At 36.9% G+C, this 21,673-nt stretch overlaps 1 protein-coding gene across 1 annotated transcript in view; it reads right to left on the bottom strand.

Annotated features, from left to right (window-relative positions):
- BANK1 (B cell scaffold protein with ankyrin repeats 1) overlaps nt 1-21,673 on the bottom strand; it is a 378,038-nt gene that overhangs the window by 310,990 nt on the left and 45,375 nt on the right. The window contains exon 2 of the mRNA XM_069093955.1: nt 13,834-14,232. Within this exon, the coding sequence (XP_068950056.1) occupies nt 13,834-14,232 (399 nt within the window). The remainder of the gene's footprint in view (nt 1-13,833; nt 14,233-21,673) is intronic.

The following is a 21,673-nucleotide window of genomic DNA, read 5'->3' on the forward strand; positions in this document are numbered from 1 at the left end:
GCATATGAATTGAATCATTCATTCATACAATCAAGGGGTCAGAATCTCGATAGAAGTATAGGAGACAGGAGATAGAGAATCTCTTGGTAAAACTTGAGGGATCTATGAAGAGGGCATACTAGGTTGAGGGAGGGCAAGTAAGTTCAGTGGGGGAATATAACTTAATTTTCTGTAACACAGAAAGAAAGCTCAGGAGTAATAAATGTTTATGAGTAGGACTACATCTCTATTCACTGCACAAAGCTTTTCAGTATTCCTGTAATGCTGTGGGAGGAGAAGCCCTCTTGTTCTGTTTTAGAACTTCTCTTTGTTTCAGCTCAAAAGAAGCCAATTTTTGCATGGGGTAGACAACTACAGAAGGGAGAAATACTTCTCAGAGGGAAGCCTTTCACAGCTCAACTCCTGATAAGAATAGAGCAACGAGAGTTAAAAGGAGTGTGATTATTTATTACTTGGAAGCCTTGGGTGTGTAATGATCTAGAACTAGAAAACATTTTTCACAGTTATTGTTTTCTTGTACAGACTTGCCCTTAATTCCTGTAGAGGGCTTTGCAAAAGAGATATGTTGCATAAGTGATAAGTATTCGAACATTCAGCCTCCTCAAACGGGAAGCTATTAAGGAGATGGATGGATATTACCTACATCCCTATGAATATATTTGATAGTGTAATAGTCCCAAAGCAAACATTAACATTCCAAAATAAAATATAGATCCCAAGAGTCTGGAACTTTTTAAGTTGGGGGGTAGTGTCAATTTCAATCTGTTCCCTATGTTCCTATTGTAACTCAAAAGGAAATTATAATCACTTACTATAGACCAGAATTGTGCAATTTTAATAGAAAAATAGATCTTATAAATACATAGACAAATTTGTCTGCTGCCATGGCTTGAAAATTGTTACTTTCTATTTGTTGGCTTAGCTTAAGTTAGGGCATTGTATTCCACTTAATTTTAAATATAATTGAAATCATTTATTGTATCTCAGAGTGATGAACAGAACCAAAGCTCACTAATCTCCCTTATGATTCCTCATATGAAACAATTTAGGAAAACAGTGTTTGGATAAAGCCATCTTGAGCAGACTGTTTGACAACCTACAGGAATTTTAGTTATCTTTTGAGATTTTTTTTTGGGGGGGGGAGGAAGGAGAACAAATCTAAATAGAGATGAAGAAATGTCAGAAAGGAATTTGCACAGGGGAGTGGAGATACAGGGAACTCCTGCTTAGTAATTTTCCTCTACCAATGTAAGGTGGAAAATGTTCTGCAATTTATAGCCATAAAAGGCTGAATGAGCCATTCAAAGATTATTTGCCTGGCCAAGAGTTATTTGGCATTATGTGTCAGAATCAAGATTTAATTCGATGTCTTCTGGACTCTGTGATAGTTCTCTCTCCATTATGTCCACTTTGCTTCTCAGGACAAGAAGATAATACAGTTAGGGAAACAATCATTAAGATCAAGCAATAAGTTGTTTTCTAGAACAAAGCACTTTTGGGGCAGCTAGGTGGCTCAGTGAATAGAGAACTGGCCCTGGAGTCAGGAGGACCTGATTTCAAATCCTACCTCAAGACACAACACAAAAACTAGGTATGTGACTTTGGGCAAGTCACTTAACCCCAATTGCCCTCCAAAAAGGGAAAAAAAAGAACAAAGAACTTTCAACCAAACAGCAGAATTAATTCTGATTTTGTTATGCCCAAATGTGATGTAGATCATAAAAATAGGTTTGTATCTCAAAATCTAATTCGATAAAAGATTGAATTTAAAGTTCTTAAAAACTGTTTTATTTCTCACAGTCTAGTTATATATTAGCTTACTTTTTAAGTAGTCCATACTATAGTAAAGCCAGGTAAAGAAAAAAAAAGGAAAAAAAGCCTCAGATAAAATACTGGAGTAAAGCCTGACACAGATACTAGTCATGTAGATACAGAATTGACCACATTTTAAACAGCAGCTCTGGGTGGAGATGCTGTAAACACCATGACCTTAGGGTATTACTTCTGCAAGATGGAATACACTGACAGATTATCACTGATTGGCATTTTAGATGGTTATCTGTTACCTTGCACACAGTGCCTGGAGAGGAGACAGAGGACTTAATTTTGATGGGGGAATGGTATTAAAGTTGTTACAGGTTAGGACAAGAAGGAACTAGAAGACTGGCATTCAAAGACCAGAAGAAATGAAATATGGTAACCTGCACAGCATAACTACTTTGACTAAACATTTTGCATGATATTTTGTTGATATGTGAAAATGTATTCCCAAATTAAACTAAACAGTAAAAGAACAGATGCCACACCTTTTTTTTGTATTTCTATTAAAACTTTGACCCCTGAATAAGTTTTGCTTTTTTTGTTGTTGTTGTTTAAGAATGACCCTAAAAAGTTACATTTGGGAATTTTAAAAACAAAAGGAAAATAGAATGAGAAAACAGTCCTAGTCTGATGCTCATTGGGTCATGAAGGGAAGATTGGATATGCTAACAATGACCTAGCACTTAAGGCTTGCAAAGCCCTTTGATCTTCCCAACTTCCTTGTAGCATTATCCCTATTTTGCAGAAGAGGAATGGTCTGAGAGAAATTACATGACTTTCCCAAGATCACGAAATAAGGAAGTATCTGAGGCAGGAGGTGATCTTAGGTCTTCCTGACTGCATGTCCAACACTAACCATTGTGCAATCCAGCTGCAAAAGCTTTTGAATGATCTGTCAATGAAGTGCAACCTCTAGAAGGTTCTAAAGAAGCCACCATTTTTCTAGGCATCTAGGATTGCCCCTTTGCAGTCATACTTAACTCCTTACTCTTCCTTGACCTACATAGTCAATCAGTCACCACATCTTGTTTTTGCTGCCTCAATAACATCTCTTATATCTATCCTCTTCTCTCCATTCATGTGGTTATCCTTCTTAGTTCAGACCCTCCTCACCCACTATTGCAATGGCCTCTTCATTGGTCTCAGTGCCTCCAGTCTCTTCCCTTCTCAATCTACCCTTGATAAAACTGCCAAAATTGCATTCCTAAAACACATGTCCAACCATGTCACTCCCCTCTTCAATAAACTGTGATAACTCTCTATTATCTCTAGGAATGTGTTTCTCAATAAGAATTCCATGAACTTTTTTTTAATGTTGTGACACTTGTATTTCAATGTAATTGATACATAGAAATCCAAAAGAAACAAAACTTCAATTTAATTTCCTTTGTAATTCTATATATTTAATGTCATATATTTAAAAACATTATTCTGAAAAGAGGTCCATAGGCTTGAGCACAGACTTTTATACTGTAAAGGGGATCAGTACTATCTATTGATAATATATATATATATATGCATATATATATATATATCAGTATTAGCCAGTAAGCTAAGTGATACAATGAATAGATGGTTGGACTTGAACTCAGGCAGATCTGAGTTTTAAAACCCACTAGCTGTGTGACCCTGGACAAGTCACTTCACCTCTGTCTGCCTCAGTTTCTTTATCTGTAAAATAGGAATAAAAACAGTACATACTTCAAAGACTTTTGAGGATCAAAGCAGATAATACTTGTAAAGTGCTATGTAAACCTAAAAATACTATATTAATGGTGGTGATTATTATCATAGCACAGAACCTCTCTTCTGAGATCATATGCCAACTCCTTTGTTTGACATTGAAAGCATTTCATAACTGCCCTATACCCTATTCTTCCAGTATTATTGTTCATTATTTCTCTTTCATGTGTTGCCTTTGTTGCTCTTACTCACATGTGATATTTCACCTTTCATTCTCATGCCTTCTTACTTCCTACCATCATCTCGGAGACTTTCTAGTTATCTGAGAAGTTCAGCTCAAAGTGCAACCCCTTTATGAGACTTTTCCTATACTCTTCAGATGCCTAACCAGCTACTTTGTCTTTACTTTGTATAGACTTTAATATATGGGTGTCTCACCCAGAAGAATGTAAGCTCACTGAGGGCATGAACCAGCTTAACATTTTATTTTTGTAGCCCTACCTCTTAGTATAATGCCTGGCACACAGTAAATAAATTCTTGTGGATTGATTGATAGGTAGAAATTTCATGACAAAATGTATGACTCTTGTCTTGAGGACCAGTCTAATTAAATTCAGGCAACTCATAACCAGAGAGACCACAGGATAATGAACTTTTGGCAACAGCAGGTTTTCAATGACTAAGTTAAAGATCTGCATTAGTAGGGGAATTATCCATGACAGTAGGTACTTATCTTTGATTAAAGAAACACTGAAGAACAGAAGAAGAAAAAGATGAGAAAATGCAAAAGCACATACATTTGTGCACACACACACACATCCACAGACAAAAAAAATCTTTTCACTATAAACCCGACTTTTCTTATCCATCACAGTTCACATAAAATATATGGCTTCCAAAACCTCATGTACCCAAAGAATAAATTGATCTACTTTATTGAACATGCAGTACAAAGAGTTGTGAGGAACATAGAAATTTACTTTGGAAACGCCCCAGTGTATTATTACAGATACCTGGACTTACATTTATAATTCAGACTGTTTGAGTAATGTGCTTTTTGACCAATCCATCATTTTAATTGGAGTTTCTGAAGTTACAATAAACTATTAGTTTCTTAGGAGGAGAAAAAACCAAGCCCATATTCCATTCCTCTATTTGATAGTTGGCAGCTGGTGATTTATTAAATGCTAATAAATTCTAAAATTAAGAAAATTATGCTGCCACATTTTGTCCTATAATGTGTAGAATTATCATTATAAGCTTATATTTTGAGTGGCTTAATTGTTACCTAAATTAAAAGTCCATTAAGAATCGAATTATGAAAATGGACTTGTCTCTCAAGTTTGGTGCTTTTCTCTATACTATGCAGCTTTCTGTATTCAACTGCAATATTAAAAAAAAATCCCTAAGTTTTCACTAAGTAGCAATTTGGGAACATTATTGTGTATGTGGGCAAGATTGCTTTTCCAAGAGTTTCTAGGAAATAGAAAGACGTACTTCAAAGTTTTAAAAATATGTTACATAATGGGGTTTTGTTGTTCAGTCATTTTCCAGTCATATCTGATAATTTTGTGAGGTCATTTGGGGTTTTCTTGGCAGTGATACTAAATTGGTTTGCCATTTCCTTCTCCAGCTCATTTTACAGATGAAGAAACGGAGGCAAATAGGTTATATGACTTGCCCAGGGTCACATAGCTAATTTCTGAGGTCAGATTTGAACTCAGGAAGATTAGTCTTCCTGACTCCAGGCCCAGCACTATATCTATTGCATCACCTCGCTGTTCCAACACAAGAAGTTGGGATTGGGGGAATGATATAATAATACTCTGAATCTTAGTAAAATTGGATGGAACTATCATTTTTCTTTTGTAATCTTGATGGTGGACTCTGGATCTAGGTCTCAGGATATTGTGATGAGCGACTTTTAGCTATTTGCATATTACTTGTCTTCCTATTGTCTTCTGCCTTATTACTTAGTTTTCATAAGTGAATTTAATTTAATTAACCATTAGCATAATGAAGAAAGTGAAATCTACTTCAATAAAGCAAAGCATGATGTATTTCCAGGTGAATGATGTTTGTTCTAGATTAGTTCTTTTCTCTTACCCAGACCATTTTGTTGTTATACCTTGAGTGTTTTCAGTTCTGCCACAGTCTTTGTGAGGTTCAGAGGGCAACTAGGTGGCACAGTAGTTAGAGACCTGGGCTTGGTGTCAGGAAGACTCATCTTCCTGAGTTCAAATCTATCCTCAGACATTTGCTAGCTATGTGATCCTGGACAAGTCACTTAGCCCTTTTGTGCCTCGGTTTCCTTATCTGGAAAATGAACTGGAGAAGGAAATGCAAACCACTCTAGTATCTTTGCCAATAAAACTCCAAATGAGGACGCGCAGAGTCAGACATGACTGAAAAACAACTGGACAACAAATAACTCTTGTGTAAAACATTTTAAAAACTAGAAGGGCTGGGTAAAGTAGTAAAGCAAAGAAACAAGTGAAGATATTAAAAATGTGGGATGCCATAGCTTGGTGTAGGGTAGAAAAGCTGGCAAAGTGGATGCTTGTCAGAAGGCTACAGAGTCCACTGGATGGATTACATAACAAGAATCTAGGTAGATAGGTGAGACTATGACATCACAGGAACCAACGGGCAGGACAAAGCAAGTGGTCTGAAACTATTTCTCTGGGCAGCAGATGTGAAATGCCAAAAAGCAGACCTTGATAACTGAGACAACCCTAGAAAGGAGGGAATTGTCCAGGGATGGGACAGCACATCTGGCATGAAAAGTATATATTTTTAGCAACAACTTCATTTACTTTACTTGTATAGGAATTCTGTAGGGTCTAGAAAGCCTACTTCTGTTTTGAGATACACAGAGGAAAAAAGGAAAGGAAAATATATCTAAGGAAAACACTGGATACTTCAATGAATTTTTCTACAGGTAGGACTTTCCCATACTTTAAGGATAAGTAAGGCAATCAGAATGACTACTGAAAAGGGGAAATAAATTCATTTTTATGCAAAGATCATTCATGAGAAAACAGAAATGCTGAATTAAAATTTAAAGAGCAAGCAGTCATTGAGCCACATGAAAAACTTTTTTGTCCTTTTCCCCAGCCTTTTTTAAATTTTTATTGTTTCCAATTTATTTATTTTTAGTTTTCAACATTCATTTCCATAAGATTTTGAGTTATAAAATTTTCCCCATCTTTCCCCTACCCCCACCCCAAAATAGTGAACCTACTGAATACCCCTTCCCCCAATCTGTTCTTTTGTTATATCCTCCCCTATTGCCCCCCTAACTTTCTAGTAGGGCAAGATGGATTTCTAATACCCCAGTGCCTGTATATCTTATTTCCCAGTTGCATGTAAAAAACATTTTTTTAACATTTGTTTTTGAAACTTTAAGTTCCAGAGTCTTTCCCTTCTTTCCTCCTCACCTACCCCCACTGGAAAGACAAGCAACTCAACAGAGGTTGTACATGTGTAGTAAGGCAAAACATTTCCACAGTAGTTATATTGTGAAAGACTAACTATATTTCCCTCCATCATATTCCACCCCCCACTTATTCTATTTCCTACTTTTACTCTGTCCCTTTTCAAAAGTGTTTGCTTCTAACTACCTTCTCCCCCAATCTGCCCTCCCTTCTATCATCCCCCATGCTTTCCTGTACGGTAAGATACCCAATCGAGTGTGTATGTTATTTCCTCCTTAAGCCAAATTCAATGAGAGTAAGGATGACACATTCTCTTTCACCTTCCTGCTCTTCCCCTCCATTGTAACAGTGTTTTCTTGCCTCTTTTATATGAGATAATTTACCCTAATCTATCTCTCCCTTTCTCCTCCCAATATATTCCTCTCTCACCTCTTAATTTTATTTATAGATATCATCCCTTCATTTTCAACTCATCCTGTATCCTCTATGTAAACATGTACACACATATGTACATACTCACATCTATATTAATACACAATACATCACACACACATATTCCCTTCAACTATCCTTATATTGAGAAAAGTTTTGTGAATCACAATTATCATTTTTCCATGTAGGAATGTAAAGAGTTCAACTTTAATAAGTTCCTTAAGATTTCTTTTTTCTGTTTATCTTCTCGTGCTTCTCTTGCTTCTTGTATTTGAAAGGCAAATTTTCTCTTCAGCTATTGTTTTTTCATCAAGAATGATTGAAAGTCCTCTATTTCATTGAATGATCATATTTTCCTCAGAAGCATTATACTCAGTTTTTCTGGGTAGGTGATTCTTGGTTTTAATTCTAACTCCTTTGACCTCTGGAATATCATATTCCAAGCCCTTCGATCCTTTAATGTAGAAGCTGCTAGGTCTTAGCCTTTTTTAAATAAGTAAGTAAAAGAATTTACTAAGGCTGTGTGTTTATAGCTAGTTCATGATTGCTTTGGAAGTTTGAGTTAAATTAGCAAGTAATTTATACAGTAACAAAACTGACCAAGTAGTGATCCCAAGAATACATACCATGTTTTCCCGATAATAAGACACTGTCTTATTAATTTTTTTGGACAGAAAAACACCAGAGGGTTTATTTTCAGGGGAGGGCTTATTTTAATGAACATTGACAGCAATTTTAATAAACAGGTAAATGTGAACAAAAAAATGTACCTTTATTCAATAAGCAAATCACTGGGGAAGAACAGGATGATGTGCTCACTGCTGCAGCTCTGATTGGATGCAGCTCAGAGCGCGGTGTGCGTTTCACCCGGGGGAGGGGGGACGGTGCATACAGAGGGTACCGTAATGTAGCATGTAGTGCAGGGGATCACCTTCACTACAGTAGCAATCTCAATAGGGCTTATTTTCGGGGAGGGCTTATTTTAGAGGAATCTTACACAGTAAGGGGAGGGCTTATTTTCGGGATAGGTCTTATTATCGGGGAAACATAGGTAATTGGCTGAAATAATCACACCAACTGTAGTAGGGTCCAGTAGATTTTGTCCATTAATCACAGCACAGTCATATGTAACAACTCTGTGCTAGTAAACTAAAGGGTTACCCAGATGTAGTAAAAGGTTATACAAAACTTTAAGTAACAGGGAATAGAAAACATAGTGCTGTTTGTCGGTCAGAAGACTGATTAGCTGGGTGGCCCTGAGCAAATCTGCCTCAGTTTCTTCAGTTATAAGATAGGGATAAAAATAGCACAGTGATTTTCTGCAGAGAAGAGATATTTATAAAAGCGCTTAGCACAATGCCTGGCTCATAGGTGTTACTTAATAAATGCTTGTTCCTTACCTTTAAAAAAAAACCTATTAGTATATGGAATTAATCTCTTTGATTCAGTAGTTCACCTAATGATTCATGTCACAGGGACTCAAATGTGTGATAATTTTAAAACAGAATACAAAATTCCATGGCAACCCATGAAGCATAGAATGGTATTTGAAAAAAAATAAAAGAAATGCACCCCCTGACCTTTCCTTGTTAATTGACACTTGGTGGTAATACATAGTGTTGGAGAGAAACAGGAGTAAGATATAAAGGACAAGTGTTTCCAGATAGCAGGTTGTCAATTACACTTTTCCAATAAAGATCACTGAATGCTTCCTTTAAGGAAAGTAAGTGATTAAATCTCCAATGTTTCAGAAGATTCTCTGTCTTCTTTTGAACCTTTTAAGCCAATTCTCTTTGCTTTAATTGGTATCACTAAGACATGTTGTTGTTTTTAAAAATTTTCTAAAGTGCCTACAAATCCTCAGGCAAAATATAATGATTTCATTAATGGAATGCTTTGTGAAGAAAAAAGGAAAATAAATTTAAAAGCAAGAATAAAGAGAAAAACAATTCCTGGGATCACTGGGGGTGAGCATCAAAATGTACCTCATGGATATGGATTAGATAAAACTTCCAAATATACCCAGTGAAATTGGGCATCTGTCCTTCCTCTCATTTCTCCTACCCTCCTGATCTATAATTCTGTTGCTCATTTGTCCCTCACAACCCCACTTAACCTATGGATGAGAGAATTTTCTGTCTCATGTGTCCTTTTATTCAACAAGTATTTGAATATTCTTCATAGACGAGGCACAATACTACCTCATATAGAGGAAATAAATATCCATGAAACAAGGTCTTTGCCTTCAAAGAAATCATAATCTAATTGATGTGGTGAGAAGTCATTTCCATAGACTTAGATCTTGGAGACCACCTACCCTGACCACCATCACTTTAAAAATGAGAAAAACACAGAGATGTTAAGTAATTTGCCTCAGGTCACACGGTGAGTAACAAAGTTGGTATTACAACCCAGATCCTTCAGACCAAGCCAGAGGTATTTACACTGTATTATATTGCCTCCATTTAAACTGCTATATAAGCCAGTGTAAGCTAAATTCCATATAAATAGTACAGAATGAATATTATAGGATTTCCAAAGAGAAGGGGAGCATTTACAATTGGTGCAATCAGAGGACTGATTGGAAGGGAAACCATTTGGGCTGAGACCTAAAAGATGGAGAGGTTTCCAAAGGGCAGATGTGGGGATAGGGCTTTCTAGGCAGAGGGAAGGTTGTGATGAGAAACAATTAGAAACTTTTAGGTAGAACACAGAGAATATAAGGTTATAATGGCAGGTAAGAATGGAAAGACAGACTGGGATCTAGCTAAGATTTGGTGGTTTTACTCAACAGGCAATGAAAAATTGCTAATTCCTCTTCAAGAGGATCCAGGATCCAGGATCTAGAATCCAGGAGCAGCCTAGAGGGTGAATCAGATTTAAGGACAGTATGGAGGGAATGAGAATCATATGAACAATAATGATAACTATAATGATATTAATAGCTGATATGTATAAGCAGAGTTTTACAAAGTGCTTTACATACAGAATTTCACTTGCACATCATGGCAGCTCTAAGAAATTGGCACAGATTAGTATTCCCACTTTACAAGGGCTCCAGGGGTCAGGTCACTTACCCATGGTCACACAGAAAGTATAGATCATGAGATTCAAACTCAAGTTTTCCTCATTTCAGTGAATCAATCAGCATTTGTTAAACACACTAGTTTTAACACTGTGGCATGGAGACAAACACAATAGTACTTGTTCTAAAGGAACTTATATTCTGTCAAGGATACATACACACATACACAGACATATACATGCATATATAGAGAGGCCTAGATATACACACATAATTATACATATAAACACATTTTATATATACACATACATATATGTACACACATAATTGTATATATAAATACAATATACACAATTCTATACATATACATAAACACACATATATTTATATACACACATATTTACATGTACACATACATATGCACAGATAAGTAGGTTGGTAGATAGATAGATAGATAGATGATAGATAAGATAGTATCCAAATCCAACACTTTATTATACTATATTACCTCTCTAGAATAGTTAAGGGACCACTACCAATACTTAAGGTATAAGGTAGCAATTGTTAATGAAAAGGAAGGACAGGTTTTGAAGGAAGAAAGAAGGGAACTTTTGATACAGTGTAGATAGGTAGAAGGGAGACGGACTAATAAACAATGACCTCAGGTTTGTTAACAGGAGTTTAGCACTGCTGATATAAACAGGGAAGTCAACAGGAAGAGATAGTTTGGGGGCAGGGAAGAAGTGGAAAATAATGATTTAGATTTTAAACATATTGCATTCCAGGGACCTTCAGGATACTCTTGCCAGAACAGACATAAGTAATTGGAAATTCAAGACAACGACTCTGGGGAAATGTCAGTCTGGAGCTCAGGATTAGGACGTCATACAAAAAGAGGTGAGTGTTTCTAAAATGCTAGTCTGGCTATTTTATTCTTCTACGTGATAAAGCTCTGGGCTCCCTGCTACCTCTAGGTACTTACTGTATCACTAGAAGGATCTGTGACTGGGGAGCCACTGGCAATGACCTTGGGAAGATTTTGAAGAACAAGGGAAGGTTTATAAAACTGAGGAATAGTAAATGTTATCTGCTATTTTTAAAATGTGAAAGAGAACCGTTGAGTTTGATTTTGCTTCCTGGAAAAACTGTAGAGTACATCTTTAAGGAAATGGTTGGTAAACTTTTAGAAAAAGAAGGTCATCACAAAAGACCAGCAAGGTCTCCCCTCTGGGCTTACTCTCTGGTTTGCTGCACCTCTACACCAGCTGACCTACTCCTCTGAGGATGATTCTGTCCTAAGGCTGGCACAATGACCAGCACTGTCATGTTATCAGAAGCATCAGCTATGCTCACTTCTCACTCCCCCCCGCCCCAACTCACCAGGATGCTCCATCTTCTCCACATCTGTTGCCTTGCCTTCAGTTTAGTGTGGTGGGGGATTCGGTGCTCTTTCCAGCTCCCCCCTTGACATCTGCCTTCCCCCATTAAAAAGTAAGCTTCATGAGGGTAGGGACAATCTTTTTTTTCTTGTTTTTGTGTTCCAAGTGATTTCCTGAGCGTCTAGCACATAGCAAGTACTTATTAAATGTTCTTATCTTTCTGTGAAATTCTAGGTTAAATTCAGAGCAAATGATATTAATTATTTCTCACTTAGTCACACACCATAAATGCCTATACACTGCTTCTTGAGAATTAATAACAATTTTCTCTTTCTCTCTCCAACAATTTAAATGATTTTGGGGAAAAACTAAAATAAAAATGATTGCCTGACAAACATTGGTCATCTAACCTTAACTAGCACAGTCCCTTCATAACTGAGACACAATATCACAATTGATGTTGGATTTATACAACCAGTGGGCATTGAAATTGATCACTCTTTAAGCCCTCTTTTGACACTATGCTACAAAATACCACAATATATGTATATATATTTAAATATAGACATGTATAGGCATAGATATCTATATATATAGATAAAGATATATAGATTTATAGGTAAATATAATAGGAGTGTATATATCATATATCTGTGTATATACATGTATATAATATTTGTGTATATGTAATGACACACACACATATATAGATATAGATATACTACACACACACACATATATGGAATTTATCAGTAAGTTTGTGATACTCATCTTAAAGTTAGAATACAACTTTGTGAATTGAAGCATAGTTTAGGGAAATATAATGTAGGACCAGTCACAGGATGCCGATAACATTCACATGCCAATGTAACCAAAGTGACGATCTATCCTATGGCTTTCAATTGAAATTCTTTCATCTTCAGAATAAAATTTTCCTATGTAGGAGGGAAGCAGGGTAACTAGGTAATACAGTGTATAGAGTACCAAGCCTGGAGTCAGGAAAGCTCATCAACCTGAATTCAAATCTGGCCTCAGAAACTTACCAGCTGTGTGATCCTGTTTGAATCAGTTTCCTCATCTGTAAAATGAGCTGGAAAAGGAAATGGGCAAACCATGCCAGTATCTTTGCCAGGAAAACCCAAAATGGAGTCACGGAGTTGGATACAACTGAAAGGACTGAACAATAAGAACACCATGAAAGAAACAGTGTCTTGTGGTGAAGAGTGAGTGGTCTGAGAGTCAAGAAGCCTAGGATTGTATTGTCTCAGACAGATGTTGGTCACGAACCCTGGGCAATTCTCAACTTCTCAGTGCCCCTGGCAACTTTGAAGTTGTGGAAAAGCTACAGATTTACTTTAGTAGATGGCATTTACTCCCTGAGAAGTCATTATGACAATAAGAATACAGCTCTACAGCAGAAAAAAGGACAAATATTCATGACATCAATTTTTATAGAATACAGTCAAGAGACATTTAGAAGAGAAAGCCCTATTAAAGTTAAATCTGAGAAAAGAGATAAGAAAGTGCACTTCCCTCTTTCATGGAGGAGGCAGCCTGGAGAGGCAGGACACTGTCAGACTTAGCTGATGTGTTATTAAGTTTCACTGAACTGCATTTTTACTTTTTACCCTTTGTTGTAAGAGAGAGTGGAGAATTGTATTTGGAAACAAAGGTATTATGAAATCAAAAGATAGAATTAAATTTTTTTAAAAGGTTATTATTAAGCCATTATCCATATTTCTGTTTACGGCAGCTCTGACTCTAATCCTATCCCTATGGTATGCTATTGGTCATTCCCATCCTTGGTGCAGGAAATAAATGAATCTAGATAGAAATTTATCATTTATAGGGCTATCAAATAAGACAGACAAGTCTTAGTGGCAAGGCTTGGCCAGAATGGATACAAGAGATTAGTTCTGATTACATTGAAAGGAATGGTACCATATCATTTAATAATGTGGTTTTTCTTTTCTTTTTTGAACTAACATCATAATTTATTTTTTGGCTAAAAAAAAGAGAACTAAATTTAAAATTAAGTACACTAGACAAACAGTACCTCTTTGTATGACGCTCCTGATAACTGAGATGTAATCTTCTGGCTCCTGTTCAGTTGAGATCTCCTGGCTGCCTCGGGAGATAGTTAATAATTCATAAAGCTCATCTGAACTCTTTACTCCACAGAGCAGGATGACCAAGCTCTTTGGTGAATCGAGCAGCATGTCCAAAAAATGGCATTTCCTGGGGTTCAGACATTTCAAGAGGCTATTTGATAATATCAGTAGTTTACATTTGTAAGACTTTAAGCTCAGCAATTCCAAATGCTGGTCAGAAGAGTTGTTCAAGCTATATAACAACATTGCTTCCATCTTCATAACATGAAGGAGGACATCTCGCAAATACACAGCCCATTCCACGGCTTCTTCTTCATAAAGCATCAGCAAGTTCTTTATGTTCTCTGTGAAAAGACAAGTCACAAGTCATCTTCTTGTATTTGAAATGCTGAATTCTCATTCTAGTATATTTATTTGGAAATTCTGAATATCTTACCCAGAATGTATTCCCAATAATTTGTCACAGTGACCAAAATTAAGTAAATTCCATGATAGTAGTTAGGCTAAGCTACTCCAGTCCCTGCAGAGAAGATGTCCACAATCATTCCCTGTATTCATAACCCCAATTAATTTCATCATTGCAGGGGTGGAAAAAACTCCTTATAAATCATGCTGATACTATCTCTCCTGTTGATGAGCCTTTACTAGAGAGAAGCTGGTGGCAGAGTGCATAGAATGTTGGGCCTGGAGTCCCCAACCTCAAATCTGGCCTCAGGCATTTACTACCTGTATGTCCCTGGGTAAGTCACTTAACCTCTATTTGCCTCAGTTTCTTCAACTATAAAATAATGATAATAACAGTACCTATTTCCCAAAGTTCTAAGAAAACAAGATATATACGAAAAACAAAAACACTACAGTACCTGGTACATAGTCGACATGATATAAAGGTTTATTCCCTTCCTTTGCTGTATCTATGACTTCATATTCCATATCTCTAACTGTAATCACTTGTCTAGAGTTTTGTGGCATTGTATTGCACTCATAACATTCCCCCCTACACACTCTTTCTACAAAGTTCATTTAATTCTAAAAGCACTTTAAACCTCCTGTAATGCTAGGGAACACATACATGCATGCGTGAACACAAACATATATATGATCCCGACCCGTAAGGGGCTTAAGTGGCTAGTCAGTCATGAAGCAGAATAGAAAATGATGAGAAAGTTGGTCTAGCATTCTTCCAAAATACATCCCATTCTTTATCCCTTATCTTATGATCCTATACGTGCTTTAGAAAATCAGTGTTCTGAAGTAATATAGAAGGGTCACATGACACTTCTCTTCAGATTTCTCTTTTCTAAATGAGACTGTTTCAATCAATTTTATCTTTTACACAAATCTATATATGGAATCGATTCACAAAATTTAATATAGACATTTTATTTAGTCTCATGATCTATTTTCTTTAACTTTATTTAAGATTTATATAAAGTAAGCATTTAATAAATGCCTTTTTGTACATTCTTTTCCTCCATTCATGCATATGAGACACCTATAGACCTCAGTCATCTTAGTCTTCCTCCACAAGTTCTTGGATGAACTAGTGGCTTTGCACAAACATTCCTAATAGACATGAATCAAAACTATATAGTCAGCTCACAATGGGTAACTGAATCAGCCACCTAATTTATTTTAAGTGTCTGGTCTCACTAACATTTAGAAGGATGCAGAGGCAATGAAATGAAATAATAAAGAATGGAAATTGTAACACAAGAATCAGAATGTTTTCATTAAAAATGTTTTAATCATAATCAAGGGAAATGGCTATGGAGAGATGTAATTAAATCATTTGAAAAATATCTATTTAAAATAGCAATTTCTAGGCTGTGAAAATGAAACAAATGGTAATATGTATCATAAGCAAAGTAAGTCCAAGCTCATTTGGAAAAGGCTACTATAAAAAGTGATTGAAAAATGTTTTATCCTATTGAAATATACTAATTATTCATTAATTACTAAAACTTAATATCCAATCCAATCTCATTAAACTAAAGAATATTCATATCAAAAACTGCCTTTCACAAAATAAATTAGAAAACCTTTCACCAACAGAATAAGATACAACCCTAGAAGTGGTTTTGCTGGGTCAAAGGGTATGAAATTACTTATAGCCCTTTGGGCATAGTTGCAGATTGCTATCCAGCATGGTTGAATCAGTTCACAACTCCACCAACAATGCATTAGTGTTCCAATTTGTCCACATCATCTCCAACATTTGTCATTATCCTGTTTTGTCATCTTAGCTAATCTGACTGGTGAGATGTGGTACCTCAGAGTTGTTTGGATTTGCATTTCTCTAATCAATAGTGATTTAGAGCATTTTTTTCATATGCTTATAGATGTCTACCTGTTCATATCCTTTGACCATTTATCAATTGGGAAATGACTTGTATTCTTATAGATTTGACTCAATTCTCTGTATATTTTAGAAATGAGGCCTTTATCAGAGACACTGGTTGTTTAAAATTCTTTCCCAATTTCCCACTTCCCTCTTAATCTTGGTTACATTGGCTTTGTTTATACAGAAGCTTTTCAATTTCATGTAACCAAAGTTATCCATTTTGTATTTTATAATGCTTTCTAATTCTTGGTTGGTAATAAAGTCTTCCCCTCTCCATAAATCTGAGAGGTAATCTATTCCTTGCTTTCCCAGATTGCTTACAGGATCAGCATTTATACCTAGATCATACACCCATTTAGACTTGATTTTGGTATATAGTGTTAGATAATGGTCTATGCCCAGTTTCTGCCGTACTATATTCCAGTTTTCCCAGCAGTTTTTGTCAAATAGAGAGTTCTTATCCCAAAACCTGGGGTCTTTGGGCACCAAAATAACTTTTAATGCTATCCCCACAAACACTCAAATGCTAATATTAGCAGTTTTTATCATAGTGAAGAATTAAAAACAAAGTAAGTGGTCAACCAAGGGAAATGGCTAAACAAATCATGGAATATGAGTTAATACATAAAGGAGTATGGTAAGACTTAAAGTATATGAGCTGATAAAGAGTGAAAAAACAGAGGCAACTAGGTGGCACCAGCCCTGGAATCAAGAGGACCTAAGTTCAAATCCGGCCTCAGACACTTAACACTTAGTAGCTGTGTGACCTTGGGCAAGTCGCTTAACTCAAACCCCTTGTTCCCCCACAAAAAAAGAGTGAAATAAACTGAATCAGGATAATGAAATGCATAATGACTTCCATGATGTAAATGGTAAAACAGCAACAAATTTTTAAAAATTAAATACAATAAACATATCACAAGGGCCAACTCTCTCCCTTCTGCAGAGGTGGTGGGGGGGAGGTGAGGCAGCTGACCATGAAATATTGCATTTTTTTCAAATTCAGTTGATATTTTCATTGATTTGTCTGAATAGCTTTTTATGTTTCTATTCATATAAATTCCTCTTTATTATTCTTTATTTCAATAGATGGCTCATGGGTTAGAGCAGAGAAGGATATATTTGAAACACAAATATACCCCAAAATAAGATTAAGTATTTTAAAATAAATTATCCCAAGGTAGAAAAAGCCATAATTTCATTCATTTAACTTTTCTAGAAGTTCAATATCAGTGACATCCATTTGACCATTTTTCTCTTTTTTTCCCCAACCTGTTTTTAAAGATATTTTTTTCCTAGTATGTTATCCCATGTGTTTTGCAGAAAGATCCATGTGATAAATTCCTCCATGAATCCAGTGCCAGGAACGTGTTTACCCCAGAAGATGGACTTGCCTACTTTCTTTGAATATAGTAAGAATTATGTAAACCAATATATTTCACTTTTTGTCACAGATGCTAAGAAACTCAGATCTAACTTTAGTTTTCAACTGTAGTAATTAATTAAACTCATCCCAGATGCCTGCTAATCTCTATTCTTCTACTCCCTTTTACCCAGTGTTTAATTTTGTGAGCAAAGTCAAATCCTTTTTTAGGTCATAAATCCTATGCTTCTATACTTGAAGGATGAGTAATTTTGTCTATGTGAGTCCATGCGAGAAAACCCACCTTACTGACACAGTTTATACCTTTAGTGGAGAGTTATGGTGAGTTGCAATAGTCAAAAATCTCATCCCATGCTGAGGATTGGCTCTGCCACCTTAACCAGGCTGGTCCTTGGCCAATAGTCATAAAGTCCATTGTGCCCCACTAGCTCAAACTTTAAGACTACAAAGTTATAATTGGGCAGTGACATAGAGCTTCAGTGAGAAAAACTGTGTGGAAAAACCCATGTCAGTGATGTGTCCCACTAGATATTGGCTGGTGTATAAATCAAGGAGGGATAACTACTTGGTGGTAGACTTTGAAAGCAAGTCATCACTATGGAATGATGATTCTCCATAGTGAGAGAATGAAGGTTCAAAGATATTTCAGTAGGTTGGAACAAATAAGATAAAAAGCAATAGAAATCACTGAAAGACTTGAACTTAGATTTTTAAAATGAACCACAAATGCATGGGTCAGGAAGAACTCCACATGGGTACTGATAAGTTCTGAACTCCCCTGAAGTCTTTGAAGTGATTGCATTATTCGAATTTGCATTGCATATTTCCATTGGGCTGAAACCAATTCTCATATTTTATAAAATTATAACTTTTAATAGGATGGATTCCAATATGTGCATCTACTTCAAGGGTTTCATTATTTGTACTATGCAGAATGCCACTGTACTTCTCAAGAGGGGCTTTATATAAAAAGAAAAAAGAAACAGGAATTTTTAATAGTTTCAGGCTTCTATGATCCCTGATTAATAAAAAAGAAAGTGCCCGGCATGGTGAGGCAAGACTTGAGTTATCAAAGGCAGCTTGGCTTAATGGAGTTAGCTCTGTTGGAGAGAGACAGATTTCCTGATGTCAGGAAGATCTTGGGTTCAAGTCTTACCTCTGTTATTCCTGGCTGTTCGACTTTGGACAAATTGTTTAACCTCTCAGTGCCCCAGGCAACTTTCTAAGACTATAAATTGCAAAGAGGTTCAGTAACTGTGGTAGATCAAAGTTTCCTTACTTAGGATTTTTTTTTTTTGGTTAACAATCTTGCTTTAATCAATCAAACATATCATTTACCTAGTTCAGAGGAAAAAGTCAGCACCCCAAACTTCAGAGTATACAGACAGGTTACAAGCAGAAGTTACAAGACAGAAAACATTTCAGCAGACCGGCCTCCCAGCTGTCCAACATTACATCCATACCTAGTCACAGTTACCAGAGAGGGAAGCCTCAACATGTGAGTTTTCAAAGCCGGGGAGGGGGGGGGGGGGGCTGGGGGGGTTTCAATGGCTGGCCAGAGTCTCATCTGGTCAAATCACACAACACTTGTCAAAGTGAGCCCCAAAACAAAGTCTCACATCAGCCTTCTCCAGGCTCAGAGAATGTAACAATCCTCTTAACCCCACTGCCCAAACACAAAGTATCTCCTGAATAACAATTATCCTGCCACAGGCTCCAGGTGTACTTAAGCCTATCAAATGGCCTAGGGGCTGAGAAGATCTTATATTTCCATTCCTATAACATTCAGCCCCAAGATCTTTCATGAGCATAGCATAGGCAATTTACATTTGAATTAGCATTAACATCTTTTTAGGTAAAACATAATTCTCACAAAATAGAGACATCACATTTTGTTACCAAAGTGGCCACAGGGTGTTAAACAAACACAAAGTACATTAGGGTGCATCTCTTCAATCCAAAAGAAAAGACATCCAAATAAAGTTCTCTTGGGGGGAGGGGGGTGTCACACTGCTTTAGCTCCTGCTTTCAAGTCCTGAGAGGTGGCTGGGTAACAAAACCAACAAGGTGGGGTCCTTGGGGGTCCATGACCCTTCACCCTACCCATCATAGTCACAAGTCCATCCTCCCCCTGGGTCTCAAACTGTGAGATGCAGCAAGGAAACACATTCAGTGCCCCTGTCTTGCTGCACAGTCCTTCTCTTGTCCTGTGGCTGAATTCTGAACTCCTGGGTTCCTTCTCCTCCTATAGGAGACAGTTGTTCCTGGCTTCTGCCCCAGTCCAGATGCAGGCATCTCACCATTCCTGTTCTTAGCTCAGTGAGGTTAGCATGCAGGCCATTCTTCTCTCCTGCTCCATGGCTCCACAGAGTCACAGATACCATAATTGGGAAACAAACAATTATCCCAGCCCCCATACTTTCCTTTTACTCTGCAGATCCTGTTCATGACCCAATTTGTAGGAACAGCACCCCAACATTCCCAGGGTGGCTGCCATCACAGGTTCTTAGATATGTTTTTCTAAAGGAAAGCAACTCAAAATGGGTTTACAATCTTGCTTTAATCAATCAAACATATCATTTACCTAGTTCAGTGGAAAAAGTCAGCACCCCAAACTTCAGAATATACAGAGGTTACAAGCAGAAGTTACAAGACAGAGAAACATTTCAGCAGGCAGGCCTCTAACTGTCCAGACATTATATCCATACCTAGTCACAGTTACCAGAGAGGGAAGCATCAACATATGTGTTTTCAAAGGCAGGGGGCTCTCAACAGCTGCCCAAAGTCTCATCTGGTCAAATCACACAATACTTCTCAAAGTGAGTCCCTCTTAGGATTTTCTTAAACTGATGAAATCAGAAGTTCAGCTCCTATATCTAACATTATGTAAGGTTAAGCTGCAAACTAGGGTTTTCAGATAACCAAGTCATTTTTATGTGCATCAGCTCAATGAACTAATGTTACATAGTACATTTGTTGATATATATTTCCTTTAAAAAGCCACACTGAAGAGTGGGAGACAAAATATTATTCAAACTGTTTAACCAAACAAAAAGCAAAACAACTTTTCAGTGCAGAGGAATAGAAAGTGAAATAACAGGGGCAGCTAGCAGGCACAGTGGATAGAGTACCAGCCCTGGAGTCAGGAGGATCTGAGTTCAAATGTGACCTCAGACACTTGACATTTACTAGCTGTGTGATCCTGGGTAAGTCACTTAACTATGATTGCCTTGGGGGGAGAGGGAGTGAAAGAACATAGGAGCACAGGATTTGTAGTTGGAAGGGTCTACAATACTCATGTAATCCAACGCATTCATTTTACATATTACTCATTGTACCTCCCTATGTCTCAACTCCTATTCAGTTAGAAATCTACAACCCCATAAACTTTTAAGTTACTTAACCTCTTGGTGCTCTCTCCATTGGTAGAGGGACTGCCCTCACCCTTTCGTCCCCTATACTTATGAAACCACAGGTCTGGTCCCTGTGCCTTCCTAAACCAAATGTTCCAAATGCCATAATTTAATCCTTATCTTCTGAGCATTAAACACTGTTGATTTGTTGGTGTAGTAGGTTTTTTTGTTTTTTGTTTGTTTGTTTTAAGAGGAACAAAGGAACATTCAAAGATATCATCATAAGAATAGACTTTCGGTGAATTTGGCAGGGGTATGATTTTCTTTTTTTTTTTTTAGTAGGATGGGTTCCTTGAACAAAAACTACCACACCTAGAGGCCAACTAGGCAGATTAAGTTCTGACCATCCCTCATTAAACTATTAGTAGTCATTCAGAAAATAGTTCAACTAAAAATAAAGGGAGTGGGGATTAGTATAGTATTGGGGTACAAAAGAGGAGGAAAAATGTCTGTCCATGGGTCCTCTGGCACTGGCTTCAATTTGGGCACTATGAGACAAAAGCAAAATGGGATAGCTGAGGAATATACAAACTTCAATTAATTCAGTCTTATTTACACTAGAATTTAACCTGGTCTAGACAACCCCTGCACCATTTCCCCTTCTCCAACTTTGCCTGGGCTTGTCTTAGTTTCAAAAGGCTACT

The sequence above is a fragment of the Petaurus breviceps genome, unplaced genomic scaffold, assembly GCF_028583685.1.
Source record: "Petaurus breviceps papuanus isolate PSGF00001 unplaced genomic scaffold, PetGlider_PUasm1.0 126, whole genome shotgun sequence".
NCBI classification, from domain to species: Eukaryota; Metazoa; Chordata; class Mammalia; order Diprotodontia; family Petauridae; genus Petaurus; species Petaurus breviceps.